The following is a 25,650-nucleotide window of genomic DNA, read 5'->3' as shown; positions in this document are numbered from 1 at the left end:
CCGAATTGGTTGTAATTTGGTACTTTGTGTCTCTAGAGGCCAAAAAATATTCCTACTGAAGTTGGGTTATATAGGTCCACGTTTTGGTATAGCCCCCATATAAGGCCCCATATAAAGTACGCGTCATTTTAATATATTTTGAATGTATTAGACCCATTTGACCACAGAATTGGTTGTAGTTTGGTATTTTGTGTCTTCAGAGGCCAGGAAACATTCCTACCAAAGTTGGGTTATATAAGTCCACGTTTTGGTATAGTCCCCACATAAGACCCCTTATAAAGTACGCGTCATTTTAATATATTTTGAATGTATTAGACCCATTTGACCAAAGAATCGGTTGTAACTTTGTATTTTGTGTTTCCAGAGGCTAAGAAACATTTCTACCATAAAATGTTTATATAGGTCCACGTGTTGATATAGCCCCCATAATACAATATCTCCCGATTTTCGATATTTTGAACGTTTTAGCCTCATTATCACACCGAGATGGCTGAAATTTGGTATTTAGTCTTCGTTGGGGGTATAAAAACTTTCCCCCAGAAATTTGTAGGTATAGGTCCACGCCATCATCCACGCCCCCATAGAACGGTACCTTCCGAATTTCGGTATTTTGAAGGTTGTGTCCACATTAATCCACCGAAATGGCTGAAATTTGTGGTGGAGGGTATAAAAAGTTCGGCCCGACCGAACTTAACGCTTATCTTACTTGTTTTTCTATAGAAAAATCTTGTCCTGAGGTTCTCAGGTTTTTTTTCTATAGAAAAAACTTGTCCTTAGGTTCTCAGGATTTTTTTATAAAGAAAAACTAATCCTGAGGTTTTCAGGAATCTTTCTATACAAAAACTAATGCAGAGGTTCTCAGGAATTTTCTATAGAAACGTTTTTCAGGATTGTTTTTTTTTTACAGAAAAATATTAATCCTGATGTTCTCAGGTTCTCCGAAATTTGTTTCAGTATAAAAATAGACCTGCTTTTCTCAGGAATTCTATTCTTAGCTCAGAAAATTTTCACGATCGCAATATTCAAAAATTGTCTGTGTGCACTTATAAATAAGAGGCAAGATGAGATTATGCGCTAAGGTAAAGCAACGTTTTCTTTTAAATCGCAATGATTCTCTAAATAGGCGGCCTTCGGCCGGGGATTTATAACTTTCTTCTATGGACAGGTACAAATCTGAGGTACGGGAACAAAATGTTCTTTAGTAAAAATTTTCTTAAAAACAAGGCAAGTTTTGAGATGCCCATATTTTCGGAATTATAGTCTCCTCCCAAAAATTTTATATATATTTGTGGTCAGGGTGAGGAGACCTACCTGTGACAAAAATTTCATCCCGATCCAAGCATAGCGCATAAACTCATCTTAAGCCATAAATAAATCCACAGTAAAAGGTTAACTTCAAAACAGCTGATCGACGTCGTTAATTTGTATCGTCTCTATACTGTGTTGTTGTGAATGGTCATATTGTCATTATTTAGTAATAATTTCACCGATTTTCTTCAACATAAGTAAATAAAACTATCTAAAAACGGTAAACAAAATGTAAATAAAAATTCGAGAGAACCTGTCTCTCTCTCACTGTGTATAAAGTAAAATCTCATCACATCAAAACAACTGACGCCGTTAACACAGAACGACTTTAAACTCTGCACATGTTATTGTGAATGATCATATGGCCGTTATGCAGTTACTTGTCACAATTTTATTGCCGTTTTTCTTTCTCTTATGTTTAGAATTGCAAAAAAATAAACAATTTAATGTTGCCGTATTAAAGTCAAGTCATTTTAGAGTGTTGATTGATATAGAAAGCTTCATTAACTAATACGATGACAAAGATTACATTTCCATTGACATTTCTTTTTTCATCCAACATTTGCTTTGCATTGTTATTGGTGAATCCCTAAAAAGTCATTAATCTTCCTTGACAAACCTTACGTACTGACTTTGTCGTTGTTGTTTTTGTTTGGTCAAATCAAGTAATGGGTGGGGTAATGCTGTGTGTTTGCGCACTTGTGTGTTTTGACGACACAAGCAAAGTGCATTGCCTGCTCCGATGACTGACATGTGGTAGATGTTGGTGGATATGATGTCCATGTGTGTTTGCGTATTTTATACAAAAACAAATAAAAGAAACGGTACTATTTTTAAGAATACCTTGAAGTACTGTTTACCTTATCCATCCATCCACATCTCTTTTTTTACACATTTCATTGTCAACATTATCACGTCATTCGTCCTAAAATCTTCATCAACAGAACACTTGCTTGCCTACCTATTTACCCTGTGCGTGCGGCAATGATTAATAACATTGAAGTGTTAATCAACTCTTTGTTAAGGGACCTAATATTGTGTGGTCCTAATATGGAAATTCATATCAGAAAACAAAACGACATGTTGCCGATGATGACAGGTGCTGCTGATGATGGCACTAACATCAATATTGTAAATCACATGGGAACTAATAATGATGGTGGAGACAACATATGTTTAAATAATTTCGTCACAGATGTTTTCACAATGGAGCAGCGTCGACAGACAGCAGTTGAGGTGGAGAGGTTAGTTTATGGCAACCGAAACAATCGCAAACGTATTGCATTATTACTTCATGTTATGGCCGAAGTACATGACCTGCTGTTAACACACAGCAGTTGCACATATCGTGAGCTATACTATAAAAATATTTATTTACCTTGTAATATGTTGCAAATCAACAAGGCCGTAGATGATGTGGGGTCTCTGCTGGGGCAAACATCTTGGAATATGGGTGTATTTGGTTCAGGCAAGGGTATGATTGCAGGTAAAGAAAAAAAAAACAGTTTTATATGTTTTTCGTTATAAATATTCATGATATTTTATAATACCCCCATAGGTCCTTTGTTTATTTACATGAACAATGGTGATGTCATAGAATGTAATAAAGCAAATACACCCACAATGATACCACCCGAATTCAGTAACATTAATCATTTCGAAACATCGGCCTTGTTGGTATTGGTTGTGGAAAAGGATACGATTTTCAAGAAACTTATTGCCAACAACATTTTTGCGGTAATGCAAGGCAAATTGTTATTGCTTACGGCTCGTGGTAATCCTGATCTTTCAACGCGTTGGCTTTTGGCAAAATTATGCAATGAACATCCGAATCTTCCAGTGTATATGTTAGCCGATGGAGATCCTTATGGCATTGAAATTATGTTAACATATCGTTATGGTTCTCGGAAATACAGTCATTATGCGCACCACTTGACATGTCCTCAACTTAAATGGTTGGGCATACATCCTTCGGATATTTCCTATAATGTACAGGTTCCTCAAGAACCCCTATCCAGCAATGATTATAAGAAAATTGAGTCTATATTAAAACGCCGCTATGTTCCCGTAGAAATCAGGCGAGAATTGATTGTACTCAAAGATCATCGTTATAAGGCTAAACTGGATAATATGTCTACACAATGTTTTGCCTTATTTATTCATGACTACATTATTCAGAAAATTATGAGGCAGGTTGTGTTGTAAGTTAATAATTTTTTACAAAATTAAACACAACCTGTCTCTTGATTTTTGTTAAATTTCATGAATTAACAACAACAACATACATATTATCCAGTTTAGTCGTAAAACGATGTTTCGAGTATTATGAAGTATGATTAATAAATATTGATATGTATTCAAAAGGAAATACTGGATTTATGTTTCTTATAAAAGATTTTGTTTGTTTATCCAAAATAAATAAAAATTCATAACAATTTTCGTTATTTTTATAGATTACTGAAGACCCTTTTACCCCCATTATTACAAGTCTTCTTTTGTTATAGTTTGGATTTTCCGAACAGATTTAAAGTTAAAAGTGATCATTAAATTTCAAGGAGGGCGGGCCTTCATGGCATTACATTTTAGTATTTTTAATGCTTCCAAATTGATTAATTTTCCGTTCAATCCAATAGTAAAAGAAAACATATAATAATGACCCTTAATCTGTCTTTTGTCTGTACATAGATGTCTTTTAGCAACTCCACTAAAAGTCGTCCAGAACATAAAAACTTCTAAAAGTTATTTCTTTTTAAGAACGTTCAGAATATACAAGTTCTCTTGCATCTTCCTTCACCCAATAACTATGAGGGTTAAAAACTCGTCTTTATTGCCGAGAGGTTATTTAAACATAATTCTGCGATTTTAAATAATAAAAAATAAAGTTAATTTCGCAGTAGAACAGCTGATTATCGACGCCGTCAAATTAATTTTCTTTCTCCTCTAAACTCATTACATTGTTATTGTGATTTGTCATATTACCGTTATTCATTTGCAGATATTTCGTGGTTTCTCTACCATTTCCCTTCTTTAATAAAGAAAATAAAGCATCCAATGTAAGCCCACAAGAAATTTTGACGACCAGTCTATTAAATAGAAACAGCTGATGAGCAACGCCGTCGTAAAAAGTCGTTCATCTCTTAACTCTTCATATTATTATTGTGAATTGTCATATTGCCGTTATTTATTTGCTGTAAATTCATAGTTTTTTCTTCCATTTACCACTGGAAACACACAAAAATAAGAGTACATAAAGCTGTCGTCAGAAGTTTAAGTGGTTTTAATGTGCTCTCCTATAACCATAAGAAGAATAACATACATTTTTTCTTTAGAAAACCTTTCAATGTTATTTTTCTATAAACACTGGAATAGATTAGTTCAGTGTTCTTTCCAATGGGTTAGGGTGCTGTGTTATGACTGGCGATGGAGACATGGACCACTATCGTGTCCACAGCATCATCCATTTTCTTCAATGATAAATTGTGCAAAATGTCGTCCGGGATGCCTGAAACCTAAGGGGGCTTTCATTTATACGGGGATGAGGAGCACGCTGCTCTGCCTGTTTAAACGGTCAATTTATGTCGTCTAGTTACGAGATGTCGTCCCCGTCTGTAACTAAAGTTGAGAAGAAAATGTAGTCTGCGTCGACAGATAGGTTAGATGCAGAGAAGCAGCCTTTCTTTCAGAAAGTGTCACTAGAAGCGCCTTTTCTTCAAGATAAGAAGTGTAGTCAGTTAGTAAGGGCCCTTTCAGAAAGGGCCAATAGAAGCACCCTTTCAGAAAGAACCAATAGAAGCACCCTTTCAGAAAGGGCCAATAGAAGCACCCTTTCAGAAAGGGCCAATAGAAGCACCCTTTCAGAAAGAACCAATAGAAGCACCCTTTCAGAAAGGGCCAATAGAAGCACCCTTTCAGAAAGAGCCAATAGAAGCACCCTTTCAGAAAGGGCCAATAGAAGCACCCTTTCAGAAAGGGCCAATAGAAACACCCTTTTTTCGGAAGGCGTCAACAGAAGCACTCTTTTATCGGAAGGCGTCAATAGAAGCATCCTTTCTTTTTCAGAAAGGGTCTATAGAAGCATCCTTTCTTTTTCAGAAAGGGTCTATAGAAGCATCCTTTCTTTTTCAGAAAGGGTCTATAGAAGCACCCTTTATTTCAGAAAGGGTCTATAGAAGCACCCTTTATTTCAGAAAGGGTCTATAGAAGCACCCTTTATTTCAGAAAGGGTCTATAGAAGCACCCTTTATTTCAGAAAGGGTCTATAGAAGCACCCTTTATTTCAGAAAGGGTCTATAGAAGCACCCTTTATTTCAGAAAGGGTCTATAGAAGCACCGTTTATTTCAGAAAGGGTCTATAGAAGCACCCTTTATTTCAGAAAGGGTCTATAGAAGCACCCTTTATTTCAGAAAGGGTCTGTAGAAGCACCCTTTATTTCAGAAAGGGTCTATAGAAGCACCCTTTATTTCAGAAAGGGTCTATAGAAGCACCCTTTATTTCAGAAAGGGTCTATAGAAGCACCCTTTATTTCAGAAAGGGTCTATAGAAGCACCCTTTATTTCAGAAAGGGTCTATAGAAGCACCCTTTATTTCAGAAAGGGTCTATAGAAGCACCCTTTATTTCAGAAATGGTCTATAGAAGCACCCTTTATTTCAGAAAGGGTCTATAGAAGCACCCTTTATTTCAGAAATGGTCTATAGAAGCACCCTTTATTTCAGAAAGGGTCTATAGAAGCACCCTTTATTTCAGAAAGGGTCTATAGAAGCACCCTTTATTTCAGAAAGGGTCTATAGAAGCACCCTTTATTTCAGAAAGGGTCTATAGAAGCACCCTTTATTTCAGAAAGGGTCTATAGAAGCACCCTTTATTTCAGAAAGGGTCTATAGAAGCACCCTTTATTTCAGAAAGGGCCTATAGAAGCACCCTTTATTTCAGAAAGGGTCTATAGAAGCACCCTTTATTTCAGAAAGGGTCTATAGAAGCACCCTTTATTTCAGAAAGGGTCTATAGAAGCACCCTTTATTTCAGAAAGGGTCTATAGAAGCACCCTTTATTTCAGAAAGGGTCTATAGAAGCACCCTTTATTTCAGAAAGGGTCTATAGAATCATCCTTTATTTCAGAAAGGGTCTATAGAAGCACCCTTTATTTCAGAAAGGGTCTATAGAATCATCCTTTATTTCAGAAAGGGTCTATAGAAGCACCCTTGATTTCAGAAAGGGTCTATTGAAGCACCCTTTATTTCAGAAAGGGTCTATAGAAGCACCCTTTATTTCAGAAAAGGGTCTATAGAAGCACCCTTTATTTCAGAAAGGGTCTATAAAAGCACCCTTTATTTCAGAAAGGGTCTATAGAAGCACCCTTTATTTCAGAAAGGGTCAATAGAAGCACCCTTTCCTTCAGAATAAGTTTATAGAAGCACCCTTCCTTTCAGAAAGAGTTTATAGAAGCACCCTTTCTTTCAGAAAGAGTTTATAGAAGCACACTTTCTTTCAGAAAGGTTCTATAGAAGCATCTTTTCTTTCAGAAAGGGTCTATAGAATCACCCTTTCATTCAGAAAGGGTCTATAGATGCAACCTTTTTTCAGGGTGTATAGAAGCACTTCTTCTTTTAGAAGGGGTCTATAAAAGCACCCTTATTCAGAAAGGGTTTACAGAGAAAACATTTGGATTTCCAAGAAAGATTCAGCATAAAAAGGATGATCTCTGACATTATGTCCTTTATTACAAACTTTATAGGTTAATTTTACACCTGAGTATAATTTATGGCCGATGAGTATCAAACATGATTTGTCATGAACTCGGGTTTACGCAACGAACCAGTCCGACTCTCGGAATAATCCTGGCTCTCCGAGTACGAAAATTATTGCATTGCCGTTGATATTATAACAGCTGTAGTCATGCTATTGTGATTGAGACACTTAAGTTATGCTACATTTACACTAATGGTTATTATTATGAAAATTCCACACACTTTAACGAATATTATCAAAATTGTTACTCTTCTACACCTTTCTATTCTACATTTGAGAAATATACAATTTTTTCTTTTTGCCACTAGTTTTAGCACTATTGTGATTATTTTATTATTATGTATTAAGATCTGTTATCACAATTAAATGTTATGAAAATCTCTCATAGAATGATTTCCAATGAAAAAATAAGCAGCAACCTTACTCCGTCACAAGCAAAACGCTGATCTATCGCTATGGTGTGTAAGAGAACAACTTGGCTGATGTGTTGTGAAACCCTTAAAAACCATAACCTGCTCCTCCATTATAAACCTACCGATTTTCTTTTCTTTACTATATATCTAATCCTTCTCTTCTTCATTTCTTTTCAGACAGACATCTTCAAATTGTTTTTTTGATTTGATATACAAGTTTTTATTTGGAAAAAGTAAATAAAGCCCCACAAAAAATCTTAATGAAATGGAAATTGCGCTACAACTATGAATATCATCTAATGGAAAAGCAGCAAACACTACGTACTTAGCCAGGATTGTCACACGCCTCTCAAAGAGCTATAATAACAACAACAACAACAACGGCAACAACTTGACACAATAAGTAAAGCACACACCACCATCACCAATCACCATCATAACATCAAATGACCTATACTTAATGTTGGGAAAACCTTAAGGAATGTTTACAACAACAGGAGAAGTAACAAAAAATCATCATCAACAACAACAGCCACAACACCACCTGTAAGACGATCGAGCCGGATCATAATCATAGCCCCCAACAAAACTGAAGTGAAGAATTTTTTTCTTGCAAAGTTTTGTGGTGATTCTCCCGCCAATTACAACACCCCCGCACACACAAAATAACACTAAGAGAGTGGTGATAAACAACAACGCCAAAGGCAACAACAACAAAAGAAGAAGAGCAAAACAACAACAACTATCACCGTGTGTTATTTTGTTTAAACGTTTTTATTAGTAATTAGGAAACCTAGTATTTGTGGCAAATTACGAATGAATTAAAAATAATGTCAACAACAATGCGCACGACACTGCAAACAGTTCCTGAGTCGTTGCCCGCCGCCGATAATAGTGCTGCCACAGCCGAGGGCAATGCAACATCGAAGCTGACCGCGTCCACAATAACAACAACGTCGGGCCTAAGTAGCAGCACTACGGCGGGTACAACTACGACGAACGGCACAACCACCCCAACGACAAATGCTGCTGCTCTGACATCGCAACAACAAACAGCCCAACCACAATCCTCACAATCGCAATCGCAACAGCAGCACAGTGTGCATAGTTCAGTGCAATCGGTACAAGATACTCATCAACAGCAGCATGACTCCACAAATGCTAATACCATTGTACTGCCTTCGACGACTACTTCTTCATCGACCGTTGCCAATAATGTAACGCCAGCCAATAATACGGCCACTTGCACTTCGAGCATTGCAACATCTTTAGCCAATGCCAATCAGACACAAAACAATAGTTCTTACCAACAACCGCCACCAGCCCAGCAACAACAACACCATGCTCCATCTACACCATCACAATCATCATCGCAATCATCACATCATTGCCATGTTGCTGGTGTAGCGACAAATTCCGTTACGGATGGTGGATCTCGCTCATCAGCGGCGGCGGCAGTAAACTCCTCTGGCGGTGGTGGTGGCGGTTCGTCATCATCATCGTCCAATCATCACCACCATCATCATCATGTTAGTGGCGGAGGTGGTAGTAGTGGCGGCAATGCTGTTGTAACCGGTGGTGGTGGCGGCGGTGGAGGTACATCGATAATAAGCAAAAATGTTGTCAGTGGTCATTCAAATTCCGCGACATCGGCTTTAAAACAAAGGACTTCTTCATCAGCAAAGGTAAGTTAGAAACTAGAAACTTTATAGACATTTATTTGTATGATGTGTGGTGGCATACAAACTGCATTGCATGCACACACATACACACACACCACGGTCATCAACTATATTGTGTGGAGCGTAAAAGCAACCAACAGTTTGCAATAAACTGCAAGATACCATCTTCATGTTTAGTACAAGTTGTTGCATTTAGACAGGTGAGCGAGTGTGTGTGTGTGCATTCATTGTACGTGCCTTTTTCTGTTTTCTTACAAAAGTATTTCATTTGAAATGACAAACTTCCGCCAGACATATGTGGGTCGTCTTTTTCAGGTTTATATTCTTGCCCAACTACCAACTCTATACCTTCCTACATAAAAACATATACATTTTTTTCCATTTTTTTACTCGTTCTTTTATTATTGAATACTAGTTTTTGTTATGTTTTGTTGTTAGCAAAGTGAAAATTCCTTTAAGACACTTTAGACCAACCATTGAGTTGTGGATCTGGTGGTGGGTTCTTTTAAAACGTCTATCCAACATTATGTGTCACATTTTATTATCATAAATTTCAATAACGACCAGTATACTAAAACAAAGAAAAACAATTGCAAAAAATAGTTTATCTCTCTTTTTTATTGGGAACAATAAGTTTTAATTGAGAATTTTGCTGGGTAAATTGGGGCGAGTTTTTATTTTAAAGACATTTTTTCGCAAAAATATTTTTAACATTCTTTTTTTAAAAAAAGCAAAGATTGCAAAATCCAAGTTTAATCGTTCTTGTTGCCACCAATTTGCCGACTATTGTGATTGATTTTCATTAACTTTGTGATTATAAACAGCTGACAGATCTTTGTCGTTATTATTGTGATTGATTTTCTGTTGTTAGGGATTTTGTTTACCTAAATACAGCACAAATCTTACAAAATACTAAAGCATTATGGGAAAATGTAAAAAATGAGATTGAGAAAGTATTTTATATAAATGATATTGTATTTAATAAATATACATAAATATTCTGAAAGAGAGGGAATGTCTGACTTTTATGCAAGATCATGTTTCTTTCGAACTTTTGTGGTGATTTTAGTCAAATAAATCACGACATATGAACTTATCATAATATGAAGCCATAGTATAAACGCAATCCTAGTTATTTTCGGCAGAAACTACACCTGCTAAAAACAAATAAAAGACTTGCAAGAAACATTTTTCTAAGTGGTTATTTATGATACTGATACTGAACAGCATTTGGTCAAACCACTTTTAATCGGAATAACCATTAACTTGCACACATATATGGCAACTGCGAATGGTACGGACCACTTCGACGGAAAGGCATTGGAAAAATTATTCGAATGTCAGGGATTGCCACAGGTCATCTGTAGATTGATTTTTTTCTCGAATGAAAGAGGGTTTAGGCCGATTTTCCTTCTCCTTAATCCGATTGGATTAAAACTAAAGGTAGGTAGGTTCAAGTAGATTAGGTTCTAGGATGGGATGGTGCCGTTGCTTGTTTTTTATTAGAACTTCAATTTTGAACAGTGTAAATTAAATAGTGAAGGGCCATAATACCTTTAGAGCACCATAGGTAACCCTGTATACTGTGACTATGCCATCTGCATAGTCTGTCATTCCCACTTGTAGTCATAAGGCTAAGATTTCTGCCAGAAAACCACTGCATATTTTGTTAAGTTTATGCAAGCGTCCGAAGTTCTGTACTTCCCTAACACAGCAGCTACGATGGCTTCTTCCATCTTAGAACCATCAGTGAAAACGGATAGGTTATTAGGTAATCGGTTTAACCCCCTATCACTTAGCGAAATCGGGCTACCTATTCGCTGTAGAACGCTTGCATGTCTAAGCCGAGAGACACCAGTCAGAGATTTGGAATGATCTCCTTCAGAATTCTAAACAATAGTGCGGCTTATAGCTTCGGAGATGGTTTAATAAGTAATTCCAGAATGTGTTTTGCAAGCAGGCGACCGTTACATCCAGAAGGTAGTTGAATCTACTACTGGGGAGATGTACTCCGAGGAGGGCATTCAGACGATAGTGGTTTATGGCATTAGCAGCTACTCCATCAATGTGAATGCTATTCAGTCCTGCCGGATAGATGCAGACACATTTACCAACTGACTCTTCTTAGGGGTATCGTTTGGATTAGGAGTACGCTCAATTGCTTTCTTCAGTTCTTTCTGGCTGGGGTTCGCCTTCAGAGCAGATATCGATACCATCCCTTTGCCTGAGGCTGTGGGTTGCGCCGACTCCAATTCTTTGCCTGTCACCGGAGTCTCTATGGAGTCTCTGGATTGAGCAACTACTTGAATAGGCAGGAAAATCCTCTCCATCTGAAGTTCGCATCGAGGCGCACGTGGATAAATTCTTTCGAATTTCTTTACGAACCTTAGCTTACTTTTGATGAAGATGATCCCCCTGTCCGAATGTAGGTTAGCGTCCAGTCATACGAACTTCCGAAGATACGTTATAGCTCGTTTATGGTCCTTCGTTTTTAACTCTTCATTAGCCGTTGTTGAAGTCTCGTTGGATTCTCCATCGTCGGTCAGTGATTCAGTGGTAGTCTGCTTTTGAAGCCTTTTGTCGGCATGTTCCGGCATAGGACTAGTTGGATTCGGACTTGTTTCCGGTTGAGCATCAATGTCTATACGCTCTTCGTTAGAGCCACATTTATCCTCTCTAGTAGACTTGGGCGGAATCACCGTTTTATTCAGCTAATTATCAGTTAGGCTCAGATTATGTAGCAATTCCTCCGAGAGTATGTCTCTACTTTCTTCGTCGGGAACAAGATCGAGGAGTTAACTACTTTGTCTCTTTAGACTATCTTCAATAGTTTTCTGAGTCCAATGTAAGTCGTCCGCGACCATAACTACGGTCCTGTCAGCCGTAGACTGGTTTTCCCCATTCCTGGCTATATCGTGTTTCCGATTAAACTAGATGTCTTGGCACTTACAGCTGTACCTGTTACAAGTACAGCTGTAGGTGCCAAGGCATCCACACCTAAAACAGCCAGATCACAATCGCTTGATCTCGGTGACACATGGCTTGTGGTCTCACCAACGCTTGCAGTCGGTACTGGAGATACTCCCTCAACCGTAAATTTATTCAGTTAATTATTTAAAGGAACTACCCTACCCACGAGCGGTCTAAAGGCAGCGTCCACAGTATGATTTTGGCTTTTGGAGATTTCCATCTCTTGAAAATCACATGCCCAGGCTATGAATGCCGATTACCCGGGAGACCCCTACGTTCAAGTGACGTGTAGAGTCTGGTCTGGCTCCGGTTGCCCTCGAACAGTTCTGGCTCCACATGTCACAAAAACCCCCTTCCCATCCGGCACTCAGGAAAATGTGCCCAGTAGGAAAATACCAACTCGACATAAGAGCAAATTAGTCCTAGCTATTAGATCTAGTATCTGAGTTGGTCCACGATTAATTGATTTGCTTGCTGCTTTCAAAGGGTTTGAAATGCAGGCGCTGCATTGGCTCCTTCCACAGATACTATTAATCACTTATATATTACTCGGGAATTCCTCTTTAACTTCCTTGGCTTCGGCCTTGTATCTACTGAAACTATTGTAAAACTGCAACTATGTAGGAGAATGTCAATATATGGCCAATAATTGGTCAAATTATATGTTCGAACCTAATTGATCACCAAATAAGTTCGAAAATATGAATTCCTTCCTATAAGTACCGCAAAGAAAGTAAAGGATGATTCTTTATCCAACGTATACGTATTGTGTCAAAAATTTATTGAGTATACGCCACAAGATTTATAACAAATTTTCTCTAGCGTATACGTAATATTATACATTAAGGAACCATACGTCACAATGGTTACATTAATATTTTTATAGCATTTGATTCTCATTAAAGCACAACAATTTAATGAAAGAAAGTTTTAATAGTCGAGAAAAATAAATTATATTCCACTTTGATAAACAATAGCCGACAAACGTTTACCCAACGCCGATGCCATTTGTTGTGATGACTTCTAATTGACAAAGTCGAACAGGTGATCCCTTGTGGACATTAAAAAAATCAGCTTGATTCTCATAAAAGCACTACAAATTAAATGAGTTTTTGTATTTTTATTATTTAATAACTGTAAAATGTTTAAAAGGTCTAGAAAAATGGGTTATAAACAATAGCCGTCAAACGATTACCGCAAAACGCCAGCGCCATTTGTATTGTTGCTTTCTAATTGGCGAAATCGAACAGGTGATCTCTTGTTGTGATATTATAATCAGCTGATCTCTTTTAGACTGGGTAAAAGTAACGGGCGGTCAATTTTTCAGGAATTTACTTATGAACAGCATAAAGTCAAGGAGTTTTTAGGGAGTTTGTATAACGATTTAGATGACGTATACGCAATCGATTTGACTACTTAAATCCGTTGGCTTTACAAAAACCAGTTATATGTAAACATACTCTTAACTTTTAGCTAATTTTGGTAAAAAGATATGACATTTGATAGATAGAACCTTGAACCCAAGGCCTATAGAAGGTCGGCCATTCAGAGTTCTGTTAACAACTTTTGACAACAAACATAATAGATTTTATATTATTGTGATTTAAGTTTCTTTGTATTTTAAATCACAATAATGTTTTTGACAACAAACATTGCAATCAGGTGGGCTCAGTGTCCAACTGTGCTTGAACCTTTGTTTTGAAATGTTAATGTTTTATCAATTGCAGTACGTAAGGGCAACATAGATGACCTCATTAGAGGGAAACCCTGACATTTGCAAACATGTGAAAAATAAAAGAACTTTGACTTTTTTGCATTTTTTTAATGGTCAGTTGGCCAGAACTCTTGCATTTGTTATCATGACCTGACTAAATTGGTTCCACTGTACATTGTTGTTTACGCTCAACACGTTTTTCTACTTCTCATAATTTTTTTTTTTTAATCCATCCATTTCTCTTACTTATTTATTGGTTTTTGTGCTCTTAATTTGCAACACCAGCTTAATCTCTTTTATTACTCTCTCCCTCCCAATTATCTCCTTTGAAGAAGAGCTTATAATTAATACTAAGCTTTGCGTTGATCTACAACTTTGAGGTTAAACTTAAAACTTGCTTTTTAAACATGTTTAACAACAATTTCAAAAAAACGAAAATTCTTTGAAAATGTTTTAATATTGCCTCACTTAAAATCATTTATGTTTTCCGTGTGTCGGTGGTGTGAGTATGTGTATGAATGAGGAAAAAACAATAGAGGGGGAAACCACTGATTACAACAATATAACTATAAACAAAACAAACAAAAATAATCATTGGATTAAGAAAAAGTGTGGAGGGGGGAGGTGGAGGAGAATTTGGGGTTACTTGATGATGAGGTAGGTAGTAAATAAAAAATATGGTTGAGTGTATAATACCCCACACCACCACAATATATGTTTCTATCTGTTCCCCCACCACCCTATCCATTACTACTTCCATGATCCATAAACGACGAGTACAAGTGAACGTAGAGGAGGAAAGTACAATGAGACAGCAGCGCTAACAATCTTAAACGAGAAAACAACCAAACCAACAACAAAATTTCGAAAAAAAAAAAACAACAAATATGTACTGCTGTTGTTGCTATTTTTGTGGTGATTGTGGTCTATGGCGTTAAGACGACGACATCGTTGCTGTTGAGTCGGTCGCTCGGTATACAAATTTAATCGTGCAACGACTGTATAATGACACTCTAAATAATATTACTGGTACTAGCTTTTGCTGCATACACATTGAGGAGGTTTTTGATTACCTACTCTGTCATATCATAGTTGTCATTGCTCTTTTTATGCATTCTTTTTAGGTCTCTGCCTGTGGCTGCCTGTCTTTCACTCAGTAACTTTTGCTTGTTCGTTCTCTTTTTTTTTATTTGCTGCTACTTTCTTAAGTTGCTTAGTTAACGAATTTACTGATAATTTGTTTTGCTTTTTATTAAAGCTTTAACTAAAGCTTTCCGCTTTATGTTTTTTTTTTGTGTTTCTGTTTTGTTTAGTTTCTTTTACTTCTTACTACTATTATTTTGTTATTGAAGAACCTTTGAGACACAAGACAGACAGTCCCAGGCAATGAACAACAAATGAAGGAAAACCGAAATGCCATGAAAGACTTTGGAAGACACAGAGAAACACACACAATTTATTAATTTAATTACCAGTTGTCACGTTATGAATACATATGTTTATGACAGTGAGAGCAGAGCACGGCGGTTGACGGTGAAGGCATTTACGTTTACCATACGTGTTTCACTACTGTGTGCAGTAGTTTTTTTATTGATGCTTTTCCGTCGACAAGTTGTTTGAAAATATGGAAAACTTTTTAACTATTTAAAGGATATTTTTAGAAATGTTTATTTATAATTTCAAAGTTTTTGTAATTTGTTAATAATTGGTGGGTGGATTTCAGGCATGTAGTTTCATTCTCATTTGTTTCTTTTTGGTAAAAGAACAAATAACAGAAATAGACAACCGTGACTTTGGGCCGTAATGAATAAGCAAGTGTTTATTAGGGTAGGTTTTATGAGGCTGTGTAAAGCAACTGGGGTTGCTTATGATATGTGGATAATTTGACTTGAATGGCCGAAAAGTAATATAAAAAACAGCATTTATTGCAGATAAATTAACAATCATCGTCCAACGTATACATAATATGTGTTAAAATTTTGTTGAGCATACGCCACAAATAATAACACACACATTTACCTAGCGTATACGTAATATTATACATGTGTGAAACATACGTCACAATGGCTACATTTATTTTTATATGAATGAAGTTCATTCTCATAAAAAACTCAACAAATTAAAGAAATTCTTTAAATAGTGTAATGTTGCATCTTTTTGTTATAAAATAACTATAAATTACTTAAAAAGTCAAGAGAAATAAATTATATTCTACTTTAATAAACAATAATCGCCAAACGTTAACCGGAAACGCCTAACGCCGGCGCCATTTGTTGTGTTGTCCTCTAATTGACAAAGTCGGACAAGTGATCCCTTGTTATAACATTACAAACATCAACTTGCTTTCCGTAAAAGCACTACGAATTAAAATATTTTTTGTAATTCTGTTGCTAAATAACTATAAAATGTTTAAAAAGTCAAGAAAAATAATTATAGACTATTTAATAAACAATTACCGCAATACGCCCAAAGCCGTCCCCATTTCTTGTGTTGCCTTCTAATTGACGAAATCAAACAGGTGATGTCTTGTTATAACATTACAAACATCAACTTGATTTCACATACATGTACTACAAATTAGAGGAGATTTTATATTTGTTGTTATTAAATAACTATAAAATGTTAAAAAGTCAACAAACTTAAATTATTTTCTACTTTGATACACAATAGCCGCCAAACGTTTACCGCAAAACGCCCAACGCCATTTGTTGTGTTTCCTTCTAATTGAAGGCAAAGAAGTAGAGCAAGTGAACTCTTGTTATAACATTACAAATATCAACTTGATTCTCATATAAGTACTACAAATTAAAGAAATTATTGTATTTGTTATTTCATAACTATAAAATGTTTAAAAAGTCTAGAAAAGTTAATTTTATTCTACTTTGATAAACAAGAGCCCACAAACGTTTACCGCTAAACGCCCAACGCCGTCGCCATTTGTTGTGTTGCCTTCTAATTGACAAAGTCGAACAGCTGATTTCTTCTAGACAGACTTTATAATGGAAAATAACAAGGCGGTGGCAAATTCGATTTATTTTAGGAATTGGACTTCATGAACTGCAATAAAGAATTATTTGGAAGGCATATCAACCATGTTTAAGTCTTTCTGATAAAACAAAGGAACAGATGACAAATACCTAGAAAACAGCATCGTTCATCTAATTAATAAAATCAAACGGTAATTTCATTAACAAACTCCTTGGCTTTGCAATGACATAGAGAGTAGGAACAAGTAGGAAAAGCGTTAAGTTCGGTCGGGCCGGACCTTTTAAACCCTCCACCACAAATTTCAGCCATTTCGGTGGATTAATGTGGCAACAACCTTCACAATATCTAAAATCGGAAGGTACCGTTCTATGGGGGCTATATGATGACGTGACCTACAAATTTGTGGGGGAAAGTTTTATACCCCAACGAAGACTAAATAACAAATTTCACCCATCTCGGTGTGATAATGAGGCCAAAACCTTAAAAATACCGAAAATCGGGAGATATCGTCCTATAGGGGCTATATCAAAACGTGGACCTATATAAACATTTTATGGTAGAAATGTTTCTTAGCCTCTGGAAACACAAAATACAAAGCTACAACCGATTCTGTTGTCAAATGGAACTAATACATTCAAAATATATTAAAATGACGCGGACTTTATATGGGGCGTTATATGGGGGCTATACCAAAACGTGGACCTATATAAACCAACTTTGGTAGGAATGTTTTTTGGCCTCTGGAAACACAAAATACCAAATTACAACCAATTCGGTGGTAAAATGGGACAAATATCTTAAAAATTCCTTAAAACGACGACGCGTCACGCGTCATTTTGTATGGGGGCTATAGGAAAGCGTGGACCTACATAGCCCGCTTTCAATACCAAAAGTCCTACGTACAAATAATTGATTTTCCTAAAATTTGATCCAACTACGTCAATCCGTACGGACGCTAGAGTGATTTCCACAGACGGACGGACATGGCTATATCGATGTAGAATTGCACGCTGATCAAGAATATATATAGTTTGTGGGGTCTACAATTATTATTTCGAGTATTTACAAACGGAATGACAAACCTAATATACATATGGTGGAGGGTATAAAAACATAATATACTTCTTTAAGACATTCTTAACGTTAAATATCTTTAAGATGGGTCATAAAAGAAAACAGTTTTGCCCTTATTCCGGTATATTATACCCTGTGACTTTTCCAATAAGACAATATAGAACCGGTGATCCCTTTTAGTAATTGCGAAAAAGTGTATTATGCATGGCATCAAAATCTGTCCAAACATCAAAATTTGTTCACAATAATGCATTACTGTGAATTATTTACATTTTATGTGATTTTATTCACGATAAGACATTTTGACAACTACATACAATGATGAGATCAGTGTTTTTTGATGTTGATCAGCTGTTCTTTAGAAGGCCAATACCCCTTGAAGCGTATACGTATTATTTGGAATTGATTAATTATACGTCACAATGCCATTCCCGAGACATTTTATTGAGTTTGTGGGAAAACGAATTGACATGTATCTAAAACAGTGATGGCCTCCAACAACAACTTTCCTATGCCCGCGGGCATACGCCATACACGTACACCATAAACACATTCCTCCGGTTAACGCATTGTTTAAGTTTCCACTCACACTAGCCCAAGTTATAATCTGCAAATGTGTGATTTTGGCCATCACTGAACTAAAACAATAAACTTTTCATGAAACGTAGAAGTGATGGCTAAGTCTCGTTAGGGGCACCTCTCGGATCGGCCTGAAATTTTCACCATAGGTAGTCCTTGGGACCCTGATCACAACGATATATAACTTTTCCGGGGGAAGTACATACTTCCCGAGATATGGGTATTGACATTTTACTATTTTTACTTGGGCAATATGGGTATCATTTTAAAGGTCATGATGAGTACTTTTGATTGCGCTTACGAATTTTGCTCCTGTCCATAGGAGAAAGTCTTATCTAGCGAGGTTCTACACGTATAACCTATGTGCTACTCATAGAAATTCAGATTTCTGTAGAAGATGATAAGTATATCAGGCCGTAATCAGATACCATTTATTCATTTTCATTAATTTTATTTACTTGCTTTTATATACAAACCACCCTAATAAACATGCAATTAAAATACAAGGATTTTTTTGCTATTGTAATTTGATGATAACACCCATTGAAATGATCTATTGATCTTTTCTCATGGTGGCTTGTTTGTTGTTAGAAATTCTACGAAATATACACTGATGTAATTGTGTGAAGAATCTGCGAGGAGAAACAGCTGGGAAGATACATACATACTCACTCGTCTGACTCTCATTCATTCTCTCAGGTGTTTCTAATTTTTCGTATCACTTTTTATTTGACTTGCTGCTTTTTCAAATTCGCATAACATTCGCAGCTATGTAGAGTGTGTTATTGGGGCGCAATGATTGTATTTTATTTCAATGACGGAAATGAATATTTTGTGCGATTTCCCAGAGTCAAATGCGCCAGCTACCTAGCTAAAGTATGCATGCAGGCAGCAGGTACCAAAACCACATTGCTCTGGAGAATTAATGAGAATGTGGAAAAAAGCTTTGTCGTTCTCCAAAACTAAAATCACACACAGACACGAGAATTGAAAAAAAAGCTTAATAACGCCACTGAGTTCATTGTCAGAAATCTGTGTGTGTGTGTGTGTTTTTTGATAATTGTGTACTCACACGAGTAATTTACTCGCAATCAACGTTGCCAGGCATTTGTGTGAGGGATATTTTCAACCAATTTTTAATAACAAAATGTTTAAAAAAACTCAAAAGTTGCAGAATTTTTTCATTGATAAATAATATGCGACAAAAGCTTTACGCCAAGACTTCTAAAGAGATTTACTCTATAGAAGACGCATTCAATGCTAAAGATAGCCCCTTAAGATGTCTTCTATGATATATAAGACCACTAAAGACGTCTTATATGATATAGAAGACTTCTAAAGACGTCTTCTATGATATAGAAGACTCCTAAAGAGGTATTCTATGCTATAGAAGACACCTAAAGATGTATTCTATGCTATAGAAGACACCTAAAGAGGTCTTCTATGCTATAGAAGACACCTAAAGAGGTCTTCTATGCTATAGAAGACACCTAAAGAGGTCTTCTATTCTATTGAAGACCTCTAAAGAGGTCTTCTATTCTATTGAAGACCCCTAAATAGGTCTTCTATTCTATAGAAGACCCCTAAAGTGGTCTTCTATTCTATTGAAGACCCCTAAATAGGTCTTCTATTCTATAGAAGACCCCTAAAGTGGTCTTCTATTCTATAGAAGACCCCTAAAGAGGTCTTCTATTCTATAGAAGACCCCTAAAGAGGTCTTCTATTCTATAGAAGACCCCTAAAGAGGTCTTCTATTCTATAGAAGACCCCTAAAGAGGTCTTCTATTCTATAGAAGACCCCTAAAGAGGTCTTCTATTCTATAGAAGACCCCTAAAGAGGTCTTCTATTCTATAGAAGACCCCTAAAGAGGTCTTCTATTCTATAGAAGACCCCTAAAGAGGTCATCTATTCTATAGAAGATCCCTAAAGAGGTCTTCTATTCTATAGAAGACCCCTGAAGAGGTGTTCTATTCTATAGAAGACCCCTAAAGAGGTCTTCTATTCTATAGATGACCCCTGAAGAGGTCTTCTATTCTATAGATGACCCCTGAAGAGGTCTTCTATTCTATAGAAGACCCCTAAAGAGGTCTTCTATTCTATAGAAGACCCCTAAAGAGGTCTTCTATTCTATAGAAGACCCCTAAAGAGGTCTTCTATTCTATAGAAGACCCCTAAAGAGGTCTTCTATTCTATAGAAGACCCCTAAAGAGGTCTTCTATTCTATAGAAGACCCCTAAAGAGGTCTTCTATTCTATAGAAGACCCCTAAAGAGGTCTTCTATGCTACAGAAGACACCTAAAGAGGTCTTCTATTCTATAGAAGACCCCTAAAGATGTCTTCTATTCTATAGAAGACCCCTGAAGAGGTCTTCTATTCTATAGAAGACCCCTAAAGAGGGGTTCTATTCAATAAAATACCCCTAAAGAGATCCTCTATGCTATAGAAGATCTCTAAAGAGGTCTTCTATGCTAAAGAGGTATTCTATTTCAAAAAAAGAGTCTTTGAGAATCTCAATTTTGTTTTCTTTGAGTTCGCACTGTATTATAACCTATAGAGGTCTTCCAAAGAGGTCTCCTATTCTAGTTTTCGGCAAAGTATTTCTATTCCTTTTTTATTAGAAACATTCCCAATTATAAGACCTTTATAATCTAGAAATGCTGGCAACACTCGACACACACTACTCACCCATAAACCATGCAGCACAACCAACAACACACACCCGCACCCATCCATTCATCCACACATATCTCTCCAGACTTGTGGAATTTTTGTACTTAAAAAATGTAGGCTCTCAGTGCTAATACCACTACAAACAACTACTACACTAGTACGAAAACATAGACAACAAAGACGACGACGACGGACCATTGGTGGGGCTGGCTGCTACTGAAAACACTTGACTGGTTTCGGTATTGAGACATGTTTTCAGCAGTTAAAATCAATTTACATTTTCAGTATAAAGTTAACATTAAAAACGCAACCACCGACAACAACGAGAAACGATGACAATATTGAAAAAATAATAAAAAATAAAATTATAAAAAAACAACAAACCAAATACAAAATAAATGCTAATAAATTCCAAAGAAGAAGCATCTAAAGAAGAGAAAAATAAATAATTTTTATTATTATTGTTAAATGTTTTTTTTTCTTTTATTATTATTACAACAATAACCAAATAAAATAACGAACGAATTAACGCGCATTGTTGTGTGACGACGTTTTTTTTCACTTTTCTTGATTTTCGGTCGGGATAACAATAGTCGTCGGTGTGGTGATGATCATCGATCGTGTGTTTTGTTGCCTCTGTGTGGTGCCTTATTTTGCCTTAAGCAAAAACAAAAATTGTATATAGAATCAATTGAAAAAGAAACGAGAAATTGCAAAGAAAAAAAAAAAAAATAAATTACCAATTGATGATTGAATGCAATAATTTATAACGTCATTATTATGTATGTCAGATCCCACAGTATCTGAAACACTTTATTTTATTATGTGTGTGAAACAGAATTTGTGCAATTTCCCCTATTTATGTGTGTGTGTTGTGTGTATGTGTTTCAAAATGTGTGTGTGTGCATAGGTTCCCCCAAAAAACACAAAACATAAAACGTACCGCTGCTGAACAGACGAATGAATGAATGAACGATGGTTGGATACATGGATATACTTCTAATTGTAATTATATTAATTACAACAAATGATTGTTTTTCGCAGCTGTGTTGTGCTATTGTTGTTTTAATAATCCAAAGCTTAGCTAATAACAACCTACGTAATTTTCTTTACTCTTCCTGCTTCAATCTAGCCACCACTCCATCTTATATTAACTAATAGAGCTGCAAACCCCGAAAAAATATCTTTGTTTAGTTGTTACTTAGTAAGCTTGCTATCCATCAGCTTGTCTGCTGCTGTCTAGAGTTAGTTCGTTCGTTAGTCGGTCTGTTAGTCAGTGTGTAATCATTGATTATTATACTATTAAGCTCTTTCTTCTCATGATAATGTTAGATAACAAAGGCCATTTGTTGCTGTTCGGTTCAGTTGATTTGCTCAATACAACAACAGCAACAACTACTGGGCTCTGCTCCATCCACTACCTAGTAGTTTAAAGTTTTCTTGATTAGTGATGCCAATTGTTTGTGCCAAAAAAAGCACAGCGTTAATAGGAAATGTTTTCAAATATAGCAATTTTTATTGTTTTTTCTATTAAATAACTGTAAAATGTCCAAAAAAGTTAATAGCAGTAATGCCAATTCTAATTGATAAACAATTGACACCAAACGCCCACCGCCGTCGCCGTTAAATTAATTCATGCGGCTCATCTAATTAACTAATGTCAAACAAACAGCTGATCTCTTGTTACAATGTAAACAACAAGTGATCCCTATTTAGGCGCAATATTTGGAAGTTTTAATGGAAAATTAAGGAATTTGAGATTTTTTGACAACAAATTGGAGGCCACAAATGTTAAATTCAAGAAAAATTGATAGAGGTGAGGTTTTCACAGCAAATAACATTACATTTTCTCCCTGCAAATGGGATGCTGGCTGATGAGGCTAAAATGAAGGAAAGAACTTTATTTTACGAATAAAACAAGTAAAAAAGTGTCAGTCGGCTTTGCCAATGTGAAGCGAAACTTTCACCTCCGGACAGATCGAATGAATTTTAAGGCCTCTTCAGAATTTTGTGGTCCTTTTTGGACATTTGAACTTGCCGACAAAAATGTGGATTAGGAATTAACTGCACTAAGACACAAATATTGAACCTTTGTAGGGCAGAGGTACCCTTAGGGAGGACCGATATGATGGGCCATTTTAGAAGTTAAACTAAATTTTGATAAAATATTAGGAGAACCAATGTTTGGATCAAATTGGTTGCCCCATTCAAGTGATATCATCCTAGCATTTTAGTGATATTTTTTTTAAAAATTGGGGAGAAGTACCGAAAGTTGTGGACCGGTATTGCCCATGAGACTAAGTTTGGATATAATATGACGAAGACCGAATGTTGTGCCAAATCGGTTGAACAGTTCGACCCCACATATGGTGACATAGGGGTTTTTTACACCTTTCGGGATGTTTTCCCAAGAAATATGGACCTGCCCCTGAAAAAACTTTTACCGTCGTAATGGAGGAAGCGAATGCAAATCGCTTCAAAAAAAATCAAAGTGATTCGAGAGCAGGTCTTAAAGTGAACTTATCCGAAAATTTTGTGTGAGAGGTACCAGAAGGAGTAGACAAATATAGTCCATATTCGAACCTGATCTATATCTGGTATATATATTAGGATGTGCAGAGTATGGTTTACATCGGTCACTCCCTTTTAGAGTTATTGTGTGCAACATTTTTTTGAACATTTTTGAAGTTTTATGGGGGATGTACCTGAAGGATTGGACCGATATAGCCCATCTTCGAATTTAAACTATGTTTTGATAAAATAATACGAAGGGCAAATTTTGGACCGAATTGACAGATCCGTTCGAGAGTTATCTTGCGCTCTAACCACTACACAAGGTGTCATAGGGGCTTTTTGCAACTTTCCGGCCATTTTCTCAGGAAGTATTGACTTGCCCCTGATGAAACTTGTATCGTCGTATGGGGAGAAGTGAATACAAGTTGTTACAACAAAAATCAAAACGATTCGGGAGCAGGTCCTAAACTGGACTTATCCGAAATTTTGTGTGGGAGGTACTTGAAGGAGTGGGCCGATTGTGAGTCCACATTGGCACCTCATCTAAGTCTGGTAGAAATTTCACGATGTGCTATTCTTTAGAAGAGCTTTAAGGAGGTCTTCCATTTTAAAGAAGACCCCTAAAGAGGCCTTTTGTTCTACAGAAGACTTCTAAAGAGGTTTTTTATTTTATCGAAGACCTCTAAAGAGGTCTTCTATTTTATAGAAAACACGTAAAGGGGTCTTCTTTTGTATTGTATAGCAGAGCCCTAAGGAGATGTTATATTTTAAAGAAACCTGTCAAAGAGGTCGCATATTCTATAGAAGACCTCTAAATAGGTCGTATATTCTATAGAAGACTCCTAAAGAGGTCTTCTGTTCTATAGGAGACCTCTAAAGAGGTCTTCTATTTTATAGAATAACTTTAAAATGTTCTTCTATTTTAATGAGGACCTCTAGAGAGATGTTTTATTCTATAGAAGACCTTTAAAGAAGTCTTTAATTTTATAAAAGACCGCAAAAGAGATCTTCTATTCTATGGACGACCCTTTAAAGGTATTATATTGTATAGAAGACCCCTATAGAGGTCTTGTATGCTATATAAGACACCTAAAGAGGTCTTCTATTCTGTAGAAGACTCCTATATAGATCTTCTATTCCTTAGAAACCGCTAGAATTGTCTTCTATGCTATAGAATACCCCTAAAAAGGTATTGTATTGAATAGAAGACCCCTAAAGAGCTCTTCGATTCTCTAGAATGCCCCTAAAGAGGTATTTTAATATATAGAAGACCCCTAAAGAAGACTTTTATTCTCTAGAATGCCCCTAATGATGTCATCTATTCTCTAGAAGTCCTCTAAAGATATCCTTTATGCTATAGAAGACGCCTAAAATATGTCTTCTATGCAATAGAAGATCCCTAAAGAGGTCTTCTGTTATATAGAAGACCCTTAAAGAGGTATTTTATTTTATAGAAGAGCCTTAAAGAGGTCTTTTATTTTATAGGAGAGCCTTAAAGAGGTATTCTATTTTAACGAAGACCCCTAAAGAGGTCTTATGTTCTACAGAAGGCCTCTAATGAGGTGTTTTATTATATAGAAGACCCCTATAGAGGTCCTATAGTCGAAAGCCGACCCCTTAGGAGATCCTATATTCGAAAGAAGACCGCCAAAGAGGTATTTTATTGTATAAAAAACCCCAAAGAGGTCTTCTATTCTATAGAAAATACCTAAGGAGGTCTTCTATTCTATATAAGACCCCTATAGATGTCCTCTATTCGAAAGACGACCCCTAAGTAGATCTTCTATTCGATAAAAGACCCCCAAAGAGGTATTTTATTGTGTGGGAGAACCCCAAATAGGTCTTCGATGCTATAGAAGACCAATAAATGATTCGTCTATTATATAGAACACCCCTAAAGATGTCTTCTATTGTATATAAGATCCCTAAAGAGGTTTTCATTTGTATAGAAGACCCCCAAATAGGTCTTACATTGTATAGAAGACCCTTA

General features: G+C 36.3%; 2 protein-coding genes across 51 annotated transcripts in view; both read left to right on the top strand.

Moving 5' to 3' along the window:
• Positions 1 to 25,650, top strand: part of par-1 — a 103,525-nt gene that overhangs the window by 10,407 nt on the left and 67,468 nt on the right. For 19 of the 50 annotated variants that reach the window (XM_073992076.1, XM_073992088.1, XM_073992097.1 and 16 more), the window contains exon 2: positions 7,646 to 9,153. In XM_073992076.1, the coding sequence (XP_073848177.1) occupies positions 8,299 to 9,153 (855 nt within the window). In that variant the 5' untranslated portion in view covers positions 7,646 to 8,298. Of the gene's footprint in view, positions 1 to 7,645; positions 9,154 to 21,259; positions 21,972 to 25,650 lie in introns of those variants that run through there. The other 31 variants (XM_073992089.1, XM_073992098.1, XM_073992077.1 and 28 more) reach the window with 10 other exon arrangements.
• mei-W68 (meiotic W68) lies at positions 2,322 to 3,513 on the top strand. Its single transcript, XM_073955746.1, has 2 exons — positions 2,322 to 2,794; positions 2,867 to 3,513. The coding sequence occupies exons 1-2, from the start codon at positions 2,359 to 2,361 to the stop codon at positions 3,511 to 3,513; spliced, it is 1,083 nt and encodes a 360-aa protein (XP_073811847.1). The 5' UTR covers positions 2,322 to 2,358.

Source organism: Musca autumnalis, unplaced genomic scaffold (genome assembly GCF_047663935.1).
Source record: "Musca autumnalis isolate F117 unplaced genomic scaffold, ASM4766393v1 scaffold_5, whole genome shotgun sequence".
Lineage (NCBI taxonomy): Eukaryota > Metazoa > Arthropoda > Insecta > Diptera > Muscidae > Musca > Musca autumnalis.
The sequence above is the reverse complement of the archived record's forward strand: the minus strand, read 5'-3'. Positions and strand labels throughout refer to the sequence as shown.

What these genes read in the sequence shown, in the direction of transcription:
- mei-W68 (XM_073955746.1), top strand. Translation starts at nt 2,359, where the DNA reads ATGGAAATTCATATCAGAAAACAAAACGACATGTTGCCGATGATGACA. An exon ending in AGGCAAGGGTATGATTGCAG is followed by an intron (nt 2,795 to 2,866) that starts GTAAAGAAAAAA and finishes ATACCCCCATAG; the next exon opens with GTCCTTTGTTTATTTACATG.